Source organism: Sphaeramia orbicularis, chromosome 6, assembly GCF_902148855.1.
Source record: "Sphaeramia orbicularis chromosome 6, fSphaOr1.1, whole genome shotgun sequence".
Taxonomy (NCBI): Eukaryota; Metazoa; Chordata; class Actinopteri; order Kurtiformes; family Apogonidae; genus Sphaeramia; species Sphaeramia orbicularis.
This window is the reverse complement of record NC_043962.1, coordinates 9,453,058-9,466,080: the sequence shown is the minus strand read 5'-3', so window position 1 is coordinate 9,466,080 and position 13,023 is coordinate 9,453,058. Positions and strand designations below refer to the sequence as shown.

At 34.6% G+C, this 13,023-nt stretch overlaps 1 protein-coding gene across 1 annotated transcript in view; it reads right to left on the bottom strand.

The window, feature by feature from the left end:
- The window catches only part of LOC115420609 (spondin-1-like), a 319,353-nt gene extending 306,569 nt beyond the window's left edge, over positions 1 to 12,784 (bottom strand). The window contains 1 exon segment of the mRNA XM_030135980.1: positions 12,559 to 12,784. Coding sequence (XP_029991840.1) covers positions 12,559 to 12,784 — 226 coding nt within the window.
- Between the last annotated feature and the right edge of the window lie 239 nt (positions 12,785 to 13,023).

The window sequence follows — 13,023 nt, the reverse complement described above, 5'->3', positions numbered from 1 at the left end:
TCTGTGTCATGCTGTTCTAAGACGAAGGGAGTCGAACTGAGGGGAGTTTGTTTAAAGCAGCTGAATGCAGAGGTCACCGAGGACAAACCCTTCAACTATTTCACTTCAACTATAGATACAGACTTTATATCAAAACTTTTAACAGAAGCGTCAAAGGCAGGCAAAAGCAAAGTCAGAGATGCAAGCATTTTTAACAATTCTGATTTTACTGTAATTTTATGTAACTTTTATATGACTTTAAATACTTACATAAGCTGTATTCCTATTTATATGTGTATTTATTTACACTACCAGTCAAAAGTTTTAGAACACCCCAACTTTTCCACGTTCGTATTGAAATTCAAGTAGTTCAAGTCCAATGAACAGCTTGAAATGGTACAAAGGTAAGCAGTGAACTGCCAGAGCAAAAAAAAAAAAAAAAAAAAAAAAAAAAAAAGGTAAGGTTAAACAAAACTGAAAAAAAAAAAAAAGTACATTTCAGAATTATACAGAAAGGCGAACAAGAAATGGGTAAACAACTTAAAGCAGTTCTGCAGTAATGGAGGTTGATCAAGCCTCGAAAGTTGGCGCTACCAACTCCTCCAGGTGTCCCAACGTTTGTGAATTAACTACAACCCCCTGTGTCTGCATAAAAGTAGTGTTGGAACACACTTTGGTGGCTTACCGTTTGGAGCATTATTTGAACAGTATTGGACTGCAGAAAGTAGTGTGTTACTATAAAAATGGAAAAGAGGAAAAGGCGATTAACGATCGAAGAGAGACAGACCATCAGAACACTTACAAATGTAGGTCTGTCCTACAGAGAAATTGCCAAGAAGATTGCCTTTTTGTATAATTCTGAAATGTACATTATTTTTCAGTTTTGTTTAACCTTACCTTTTGGTTTTTTTGTTTTTTTAACCTCTGGCAGTTCACTGCTTACCTTTGTACCACTTACAGCTGTTCATTGGACTTGAACTGCTTGAATTTCAATACAAAACTGGAAAAATTGGGGTGCTCTAAAACTTTTGACCGGTAGAGTGTGTGTGTGTGTGTGTGTGTGTATATATACATATATATATATATATATATATATGTATATATATATATATATATATATATATATATATATATATATATATATATATAAAAATATTTTTTTTTAACATCTGTGATTGTACAGTGTCATTATACTCTTCTTTTTTTCTTTGTTCAGACAAGGTATAGTTTTTAGTTTTGTCTGAACAAAAGAAAAAAGAAAAGTAAAATTACATAAACAGAAGACAAAATGAATGTCTTTAGCCCATTGTACACTGTCATTTTATGCAACCTTAAATTTCTTTCTTTCTTTCTTTGCTAAAAGCCTGACTAGGGACTGGAGATGGAAACTAGCAATAGCTATAATCTCTTAATGTGAACCATCAGTTACTTCAGCTTGTTTGTAACAGGTAGAAGTTTTACGATATAATTTGCATTGTCCTTATCAAATAAACTTTATAAATTCATTTATTTATTTATTTTGAACATAAGTAGGCAAAAGAAATTCCAGATTTAAAAGGACACTCCAATATCCCCCTGAGACCCAGGAAGGGAAAAGTTTTGGCTTTTTTATATTAAAAAACTGCCTTGATCAGAAACAGCATGATGCAAGAGTTTTCATGATACATTTATTTATTTATGTGTTTATTTATTTTTAAGGATCGTCCTTTGCAGTGATCGTGTTTGGGTTTTTTTGTTTGTTTGTTTTTTTTAAGTAAAGCTGTGAAACTCTTGTCCACTAAAGAGGACACAAATGCATTGCTGGGTCTCAGGAGGATAGGATATATGGAAATAAATTTGTTTATTTCAAATTTGCATTAAAATCAAACAACAGAAGGATTATATGAAAGAAAGTCCAACATTTGAAAAGGAACGGGATAACCCTAACCCAAATAAACAACTAAATAAAAACAAGAATAAGAGACCATGAAAACAAAAGCTAAAAACAGTCTTGATTAAAATTAAGAATTTAATGTAAAATCAATCAAAACAGTTAAAACTGTGAGCATCATGCAGGTATTAGAACTGAAAAACCTACTCTAATCAAAAGCAGCTGTAAACAAATGAGTCTGTAACCCATAAGGACCCAGTGTGACTTCTGTATCAGTTCCCAAATTAATTTGTCACTATTTAACCTTTCCTAAGTGATTCATCACCATTTGTTATAATATTAGCCTCTGAATTTAGCATTTTTTTCCCAATGAAAATCATCTATTTTCCTGTGTTTAATTCATTGATCATGTAGGTGTTTGTAAAAGCTCCGAGTAAAGTCAAAGGTTATTATGTCAAAACAGAAAAAATGAAGAAAAAGTGTCTTTTTCAGTAAAATCTATCATTAACTGAACATAAACCCAGTGTGTCCATCCACTGTTATTGATCCAACTCCATGGGTTTTAGTTAGTGTAGTTTTATTTTGAGCACATAGAATCATCAGATAACAAAAAACCATACAACACGGTAAAACTAAATTTTTCTGTGCTTGAAAAAGTGTGAGAAGAAGTAAAACTTATCGACTCCCATCCCCTTTTTACAAACTAATAATTAAATTAAATCCACTTCCATTGCTTTGTTAACATGCTTTTTTTCTTTATATTTTTACAATAACACAAAACAATCATACAAACCATTCACATACACTTTTTTGGTCACCTCAGACACAATCAGTTTTGCATAATCAACCGTTTTTAATATAAAGTATAACGTTTATATGCACTTTAAATATTTACTTCAAATACAATATCAATAAATGTGATATCTTCTTGTCATGATAATTAATTAATTACAATAATATCTTATTTTATGCATACTTCCATGCTATAACTAGATATTCACCTATTCAGACAATGTTCTATATTTTGTTATTATACTGGATTTATACCTCCTTTTAAATCAGGGGTCTCAAACTCATTTTCTTTCAAGAGCCACATTCAGCCCAATTTGATCTCAAGTGGGCCGGACCAGTCAAATAACAGTAAAATAACCTGTAAATAATGACAACTCCAAATTTTTGTCTTTGTTTTAGTGCAAAAAAAAACCCCATTAAATTATAAAAATACTTAATTTTATAAACTATCCAAATAAAAAAAGATGTGAATAACCTGAAAAAAATGAAATTTCTTAAGAAAAATAAGTGCAATTTTAACAATATTCTGCCTCAACTTATCATTTCTACATGTGCATTATGGATCGGATCTACAAAGACACTAAACACTGAGTAACAGGCAGAAAATTGTTCAAATTGTGCTTAATTTTCTTTAGACATTTCAGGTTGTTCATATTTGTTCAGTTTATTCACATTTTATTGTTACAGGATCGCTTGTAAATGTAAATATTTTCATAATTTAATGTTATCTTTTTGTAGTAAAACAAAGACCAAAATTTGAAGTTGTCATTATTTAGAGACATAATGTAATATTTTCTTCACATCAAACTGAGAAGAAAATATGGAGTCATTATTTTTCGTAGAATATTTTACTTCAGATAATATTGGTCTGTATGTGGAACCTGAACTAAAATGAATCTGTGGAATTTTTGCACTTTGCAAATTTATCCTACAGGCCGGATTGGAACCTTTGGCGAGCCGCATTGGGACCCTGGGCTGCATGTTTGAGACCCCTGTTTTAAATGCACAAATTGAAGATTGAAGGTTTTACTGGTGAATCAATGTTGTAGAAGATGACAGTGTTTCCACGGTAACTATGGAGCCTCTGAACGTCCAAATGGGTCAAATCTGATGACCATGAAAAGATGACAAACTGCATTTTACACCAATTACACTGGTCAACAACAAATTTATTGTTTAAGTTTTTTGAGCTGATTTTGGATCATTTTGGTGTGCTAAATCCAAAAATCACATTAATTTTGCTCAATCAGGTCAACTTTCTGAACTATGCTACATATTGGCTTTTTAACATTTTTTCTTACATTTATGGGCATTTTCACATCATATGATACAAAATTCTTTCATATTTCTTGCAATAAACGAGTTCTGAAGATTTTACTTTTGCCAATTTATGATTAATGTTTTTTTTTTAATTACAGGTGAATGAAATGGCTTCGACTAGAAGATCTTGCAAAAATAAGCCTGATGTATTCTGCTACATCTGCGCTGAATACACCATTGTACCTAACAGGAATCAAGTCACAAGTTTCACAAAGTGTGCTTACCAATCTTATTTTGGTATTAATTATTATATTTTGTGAGAAGATCAAATTTTTCAAAATCAAATTAGCAAAAAAAAAAACCTGACCTGATTAAGAAAAACAGATGTCGTTTTTGGATTTAGCGGTGCAAAATGGTTCTAATTCAGTTGAAAAAACCTAGACAACTTTTTTGTAACCCAGTGTTATTTTTTGTAGAATATTTTACTTCAGATCATATTGGTCTGTGTGTGGAACCTGAACTAAAATGAATCTGTGGAATTTTTGCACTTTGCAAATTTATCCCAACCTTTGGCGGGCTGCATTTGGCCCCCGGGCCGCATGTTTGAGACCTCTGTTTTGAATGCACAAATTGAAGATTGAAGGTTTTACTGGTGAATCAATGTTGTAGAAGATGACGGTGTTTCCACGGTTACTACGGATCCTCTGATATGACCCTCCAAATGGGTCATATCTGATGACCATGAAAAGATGACAAACTGTATTTTACACCAATTATTTACATGGATTGACAGGATTAGTGGATGAACAGTAGATGCTTTTGGTCGACAGTTGATATCTGAGTCTTTATGGGTTAACCTTGATTTAAAAGAACAGCGTTTCAGCAGACCTGCACTTTTCTGGTAGTTTGTTCCAGGTGTGTAGAGCATCAAAACGTAAAGTTTCATCTCTCATCCAAAAGACTTCTCCTAGTTTTTTAATAGTACGTTTTGCATTACATGCCTTCCAAAAACATCAAGACTAAGTTCAACCTATACCAACCCCGTCACAAACACCAGCAGAACACAATGTAAAAGATGAGTCAACAGATGAGAGCAGCGGCAGCATAATGCTTCCAACTCTGCCGCTGACATTTACAGCTGATTTCTATTGCAGCACAGATAATGGGAATTCACTTCAGTAGACTGTTTTTATTCTATCTATAGTTAGAATGTTCTTTGCATATGGTTTGAGGCTCAGTCAACCTTGTATTTGCTGGTTGAAATGTGCCTCCAACACATTATTTTTACTTTTATACCTGTTGCATTTGCTTTTGTTACAGTAAAAAAGTTGAATGGAGGAATGGAGTCGAACCCATGAAGACCCAGTGTTACTTTTGTGGCAGTTCCCAAATTAATTTTTCTGTCCATTTAATATTTCTTAAGAGATTTATTACAATATTCTCTTCTGTATATTGATTTTTCCAGTGATAATTAAGCATTTTCCTTTATTTAATTTGCTTATCATGTAGATCACAGGTGTCAAACATGCGGCCCAGGGGCCAAATCTGGCCCCCCAAAGGGTCCACTCTGGCCCTTGGGAGGAATTTGTGAAATGCAAAAAATACACTAACATATTAACAATCCTTTTAGTTCAGGTTCCACATTCAGACCAATTCAGTCTCAAGTGGGCAGGACCAGTAAAATACTATCATAATAACATAGAAATAATGACAATTCCAAATTTTTCTTTTCGTAAATGTAAATATTTTCATGTATTTACACTAAAAGTATAATTTTGCAAAAAACGTGAATAACCTGAACAAATATGAATAATCTGAAATGTCTTCAGAGAAGTAAGTACAATTTTAACATATTCCACCTGTTATTAAATGTTTTGTGTGTTTGTAGATCCACTGTGATCTGTAAGTTACAACATACATGTGTAAATGATCAACTGAGGCAGAATATTGTTCAAATTACACTTATTTTTTCACTTTGTTCAGGTTATTCACATCTTTTGAAAGGATAGTTTGTAGATGTAAACCTTTTCCTAATGTAAATTTGCTTTTTTTCGCTCTAAAACAGAGAAAAGTTTGAAGTTGACATTATTTATATATTATTATGTTATTATTTTACTGCTTCAGCCCACTGCAGACCAAATTTAGCTGAATGTGGCCCCTGAACTAAAATGAGTTCGACACCCCTGATGTAGATGTTCATAAAAGCTGAAATTAAAGTTGAAGGTTATTGTATCAGAAACAGAAAAAAAATGACTTTTTCAGTAAAATCTATCAATAACTGAACATAAACTGAGTGTTTCCATCCACTGTCATTGATCCAACTCCATGGGTTTTACTGGTGAATCAATGTTGTAGAAGATGACGGCGTTTCCATGGTAACTACAGAGCCTCTAAACGTCCAAATGGGTCATATCTGATGACCATGAGAAGATGACAAACTGTATTTTACACCAATTATTTACATGTATTGATAGGGTGAGTGGATCAACAGGTATTAAACCTGTTAGATCAGTAGATATTTCTGGTTGTTGGTGGATGTTTGGGTCTTTATGGGTTCATCATGTACTGGATACTGAAACTTGTTATGTCTACATTCAAAAATGCAGTTCAACATCCTCATCTAGTCACCTTCCACCATCCCAAACCATCTTCATGTTTTTTTCAGTAGTAGATAGTTTTGGTCACCGGTGGATGTTTGGGTCTTTATGAGTTAAATTACACTTTGGGGCTGAGTTTTTCTTATTACCTCCGCCAAGGAGGTTATGTTTTTGCCAGGGTTTGTTTGTTTGTTTGTTTGTCTGTCCGTTAGTGTGCAACATAACTCAAAAAGTTATGGACAGATTTTGATGAAATTTTCAGGGTTTGTTGGAAATGGGATAAGGAAGAAATGATTAACTTTTGGGGGTGATCCGGAAGAAATCCTGGATTCTGGATCACTTTGAAATTTTCGTTAACATTGTGGTAAATGGGGCCAAAATTTTTGTTTCCCAATATCTCGCTTAATTATTGACCAAAACTCATGAAATTTAACTCAGGAATTGACAATGGGGTCCTCTATCACATTTCAAAGGCTGATCCGGATCTGGTCCAGAAGGCGGATTTTATCTCAATTTATTTAAAAAATGGGGGTGCCCTTACTTTTTGGCCTACTGTGCCTTTAATATTAAAGGTAGAAATTTCTGACAAGTGCCGTCGTGTAGCTCAGTCAGTTCCGCATCGGGAGTATGCCACCGGATTTCATGTAGCTTTAATACTTAAGGAGCTAGATCCAGAAGAAAACCGCCATTACGAGAAATGTGATTTTCGTGAATAACTACTGAACTAATAAGGAAATAATTATGAATCCAGTTGCTAATGGTATGTTTTCATGGTCAAGGAATCTTAAAATATAGGTAAAATAAATATGGGACTAATATTTATGGTGGAAATCACAATATGGGGGAATTGTGCAAATCTCATGCAATTTGACTCAGGGATTTACAATGGGGTGTTCTATCAAATGGCAAAGACTGATCCGGATCTTTCAAAAACTTATGGACAGATTTGGATGAAAATTTCAGGAAATATTGATACTGGCACAAGGAAGAAATGATTAAATTTTGGTGGTGATCGGGGGGGGGCACTGATCTGCCTTGGTGGAGGTCTGCGCTCTCAGAGTGCTTTTCTAGTTAGTTTAGTTTTTTTTAGTTTAGTTTAGTTTATTTCAGACACATGCATTTGATTTTTGAAGCAAAAAAACACATATTTACTGATACATCACTTGAAAACTACGAAATAAAAATAATAATAATTACTGCTTCTAATTTGTTTTCTCACATTTTAACATACTCCAATACTACTCATTACTCATTTCATGGAGATAATATGCAAAAAAAAAATAATATATATATATATGTTTAGTAAAAAAAAAAACAAAAAAAAAACACTGTATAATAATAATAATAACAAGCAATTGTTTTACACTCAAACATGTTAGTGCAGATCAGGTTTATCAAGAACAGCAAAGTTACAGTAATGGTGTGAATTGGAGCATATGGGACGATGCATAAGTGTCCGCTGTGTCGACTGATATGGAACTAAAACAACAAATCCCATGAATATACAACAGAACAGCTGTAAAATAGCTGTCCACTGTAGAGACCCCAATCCATGAAAGGGTTAAACTGTCTGTTCAGTCAGATCAGGCAGAGGACTGTGGTCAAACCAGCCCCTGGTGTTTTTCATGTACGCTATTTATCTGAGAATTAAAAGGAAGTCAAGTAAGTTGGCAAAAATGGTTTGAAGGCTATATTTAACATGAAATAAAATCTTTTTCCTCCAAAAGCATTTCACGAATCTGGTATTTTTGGTATTACTACTTCAAATACTATTAGCACTAACACTATGAACTACTTTTACTGTGTTCTTTTGGAGTAATCATACTCCAAAATCCCTTCCAGGCTTCAAAAGTGTTTTCATCTGAAATAGTGTAAAAGACTAAATTCATTGATGAATAAAATTAATTTTTCCAATAACTACCTCATGAATGTGGTCTTTTGGTATACTCCATATAATATAGTACTCATCATACTCCAAATATACTAGATTCATCAGGTAGTTATTGGAAAAGTTAATTTCTTTTTTTCCATGTAATTTTACTGTTTACACTAAAACAAAGATAAAATCTGCAGTTGTCATTATTTATAGGTTATTATGATAGTATTTTTCTGGTCTGACCCAATTGAGACATACAGGGGTTGGACAAAATAATGGAAACACCTTCACCTCAGGATGATAATGCCCCAATCCATACAGCTAGACTTGTTAAAGAATGGCGTGAGGAACATTCTAATGAAGTTGAGCATCTCGTATGGCCGGCACAGTCCCCAGACCTCAACATTATTGAGCATTTATGATCAGTTTTAGAGATTCAACTAAGACGTCGATTTCCACCACCATCGTCTCTAAAAGAGTTGGAGGGTATTCTAACTGAAGAATGGCTTAAAATTCCTTTGGAAACAATTCACAAGTTGTATAAATCAATACCTCGGAGAATTGAGGCTGTAATTGCCACAAAAGGCGGACCTACACCATATTAAATTATATTTTGTTGATTTTTTTAAGGTGTTTCCATTATTTTTGTCCAACCCCTGTAGCTGTCCACTGTAGTGACCCCAATCCATGAAAGGGTTAAACTGTCTGTTCAGTCAGATCAGGCAGAGGACTGTGGTCAAACCAGCCCCTGGTGTTTTTCATGTACGCTATTTATCTGAGAATTAAAAGGAAGTCAAGTAAGTTGGCAAAAATGGTTTGAAGGCTATATTTAACATGAAATAAAATCTTTTTCCTCCAAAAGCATTTCACGAATCTGGTATTTTTGGTATTATTACTTCAAATACTATTAGCACTAACACTATAAACTACTTTTACTGTGTTCTTTTGGAGTAATCATACTCCAAATATACTAGATTCATCAGGTAGTTATTGGAAAAGTTAATTTCTTTTTTTTCGTGTAATTTTACTGTTTACACTAAAACAAAGATAAAATCTGCAGATGCCATTATTTATAGGTTATTATGATAGTATTTTTCTGGTCTGACCCAATTGAGATCTCACTGGACTGTATGTGTCTGTATGTGGAACCTGAATTAAAAGGATTTTGACACCATTGATTGTTAATATCCTCTGTGTAATTTTAATTTTTGCATTTCACAAATTCATTCTACGGGCCAGTTTGGACCCTTTGGCGGGCCGGATTTGGTCCCCGGGCCGCATGTTTGACACCTGTGCATCAGATGTTCCCCTTATGACAAAGGATGACCCCAGATGACACTGGTACGACCAGACACATACGACAACAGTGTTCGTGTGAGCATCATCATCATCATCATCATCATCATGTGTAGGACTGAGTTGTAAATACTGGCTTAGAGTCTGACACTAGAATAAAACAGCCTATAAATCTCATGGAAGGTGTTCAGTGTGTGGAGTGTGGACAGGAGCTATATAATAAGATGAGATTTTTTTTTTTTTTTTTTTTTTTTTTTTTTTTTTTTTCGGCTCGGTTCACCCTTTGTGCCCTAACCTTGCATTTTCATACCCATCCATTTATCTTTAAAAACTTGCTGCCAGCGTTGAGAAGTCTGATGTCAATATTTTTTTTTTTCCATATCTGATTTTTAGAGTTGATTCTAAAGTTAACAGCTCTAAAAGCTTAGGGACCTTTTCTTTTTTTTTTTTCTTTTTTCATCCTCAGGTGGTGTCCTTCACAGGTCTCTGACAGCTGATTACAATTTACCCTTGGATTGCTGTGTGCATGTGTGTGTGTGTGTGTGTGTGTGTGTGTGTGTGTGTGTGTGTGTGTGTGTGTGGCGTCACAGCCCAAAAATTGCATGATCCGGAGCATAATCTAAATTGAGGGGACTCTTTAAAAAAAAAAAAAAAAAAAAAAAAACAAGGTGACCCTTGATTTTCTGCCCATGTTTCTGAGTGTGAACACGCCAGGTCTGATTAGAGTAAAAATCCTCCGCTCACTTTGGATTTGTTTGAATATTAATGAACAACTCCAGGGATTTATTTGAGGGCAACTGTTGTATTTTCAAAAGAAATGGTTAAAGTTGAAATCTGCTTAGTACTCAGTTTGCAACCCATCAAGAATCTCAGTGAGTTGTCCATTTTTGATTTTTTCTTCTTCTTCTTCTTCTTCTTTTTCTTATGTGGCCAAATCCAGGGGCCAGGAGAGTCTCTAAATATGTAGGGGTCAGCTTAATTGGAGCCAGATCTCGGAACATGTGTGTGTATAAGTGCATGTGTATGTTTGTGAGTGTGTGTCCAGCTTACAGGAAGAGGAGAGGAAGTGAATATAGGTCAGACATTATAACACTAAGTAGCCTTATCAAACCACAATTCTCCCTGCTGGAGCCAGTGCGGGCAGAGGCTGACGACTTTAGAAATTGTGCTGCACAGTTGGAATTTCTGAGACATTTTTTCACATGACTACAGCTTGTAGCATTACATGTTGATGCGTGTGTGGTCATGGGAGATGCTTGCGATAGCTGATGATGAAATACAATAAAAATAAATAAATAAATAAATATTAGTGGGTTGTGCAGAACACGTGGCTTTTTTTCCAACTTAACCCTTTCATGCATAGTGGTCAGCTGTTCTGTTGTATATTCATGGGTTTTGTTGTTTTAGTTCCATATCACCCAATATAGTGGACACTTATGCGTCATCCCCAAACACTGCAATTCATATCATTACTCTAACTTTGCTGTTCTTGATAAACCTGATCTGCACCAACAAGTTTTAGTGTAAGTCGATTGCTGATTGTTATTAGACTGAAATTAACAGTTTTCTTATACAAAAAGGTTTTTTTTTTGCATATTATCTCCATGAAGTGAGTAACAACTAGTATTAAAGAACACTAAAATGTGAGAAAATGGCATTAGCAGCATTAAAAATGTTTTATTTCATAGTTTTCATACAGTATATCACTCTCTAATGATAGGTTATGTGTTATTGTATTATGCGTTTATGTAAATCATAGTGTATTTGTTCGTAATAGTATAAAACCAGAAAAAAAATGATTTAATAGTAAGTATCAGTCATATTACAGTATATAGTATAGATATGATTAGACTAGGAGGGTTATTATTGTTATTAACCCTTTCATGCATGAATTATGAGAACGCTAGTCGAGATTTTTTCCTGAGTGTTTTTATTCCTCTTTAGACATTAAAGAACCAATGACATTGAAATTTTTTTATGAACCTATTTCTCATGGAGTTACAAAAATGTCCACTCAACTGGCCACCATGCGTTTAATTTTTGAAGCAAAGAAACATGTATTTAAAACCCATCATCAGAAAGTGATATACTGTGTGAAAACTAGGAAATAAAAACATTTTTAATGCAGCTAATCTGATGTTTTCTCACATTTTAGCATACTTTAACAGTAGTTATTACTCACTTCATGAAGACAATATGCAAAAAAAAAGCCCAAACTTTTTGTTTAAGAAAACTGTTAATTGCAGTCTAATAACATTTAACAACTGATTTGCACTTAAACATGTTACTGCAGATCAGGTTTATCAATAACAGCAAAGTTACAGTAATGGTCTGAATGTCAGTGTATTGGATGGTGCATAAGTGTCCACTGTGTTGGCTGATATGGAACCAAAACAACTAAACCCATGAATATACAAGAGAACAGCTGGAGAAGAACTGTCCACTGTAGTGACCAATATGCATGAAAGGGTTAAATATATATAAGGAGAAAGGGTGGGAGTTTATAAGTTGGACTTCTTCTCACTCCTTTTCGAATATGTATTATATGTCTTATGTTTAAGTGTTTTGTTTATTTCTTTTCTTCTGTTTTGACATTCATATTCGAAATAAATACATCCATCAATCAATCAGGTTTTAAATAAATGTTTCTTTGCTTCAAAAATTAAACGCATGCTGTCCAGCTGAGTGGACATTTTTGGAACTCCATGAAAAATAGGTTCATCAAAAAATTTCAATTGCATTGTTTTTTTTATGCCTAAAGAGGAATAAAATCACTCTAGAAAAAAAATTGACTAAGGTTCTCATAATTCATGCATGAAAGGGTTAAAATGCACTTTTGTGGAATTTGCCGGAGCTTGACGCGCTGTTTGGCCAACTCGGACCCTTACCTCTGTAGGTGCTGCCGGGTTGGTAAGTCTCGGGGTCCCCCTCCACCCTGAGTCTGAACTCATGGTGCCCATCCCTCCGGGTCCCCTGGGTCTGCGCCCGGAGGATCCTCCCGCAGTACCCGTCCGACCTGCCACCGGAGGGCTCCTCCACGAACGCCACGGCGTTGCACACAAAACTGGAGACGAAATAGTACTGCAAGAGCAGCAGATGCAGATACAATCCCATCTCTGCAGCCGGACTTTACCACAGTTGCAGTTCAGTCGGGAATAATAATAATAATAATAATAGTGATGATAATAAGAAAAGAAAAAGCCAAGTGGAAGAAACGGACACGAAGATTACGTCCGGTTCCTTGTTTCCAACTCTGAGCGCAGTCAGTGGGAAAGGTGAGGGGAAGGAGACGGATCCATCCTGGAGTGAGGAGCGCACCACGGTGGAGAGGAGAGAAGAGAAGAGGAGCTACT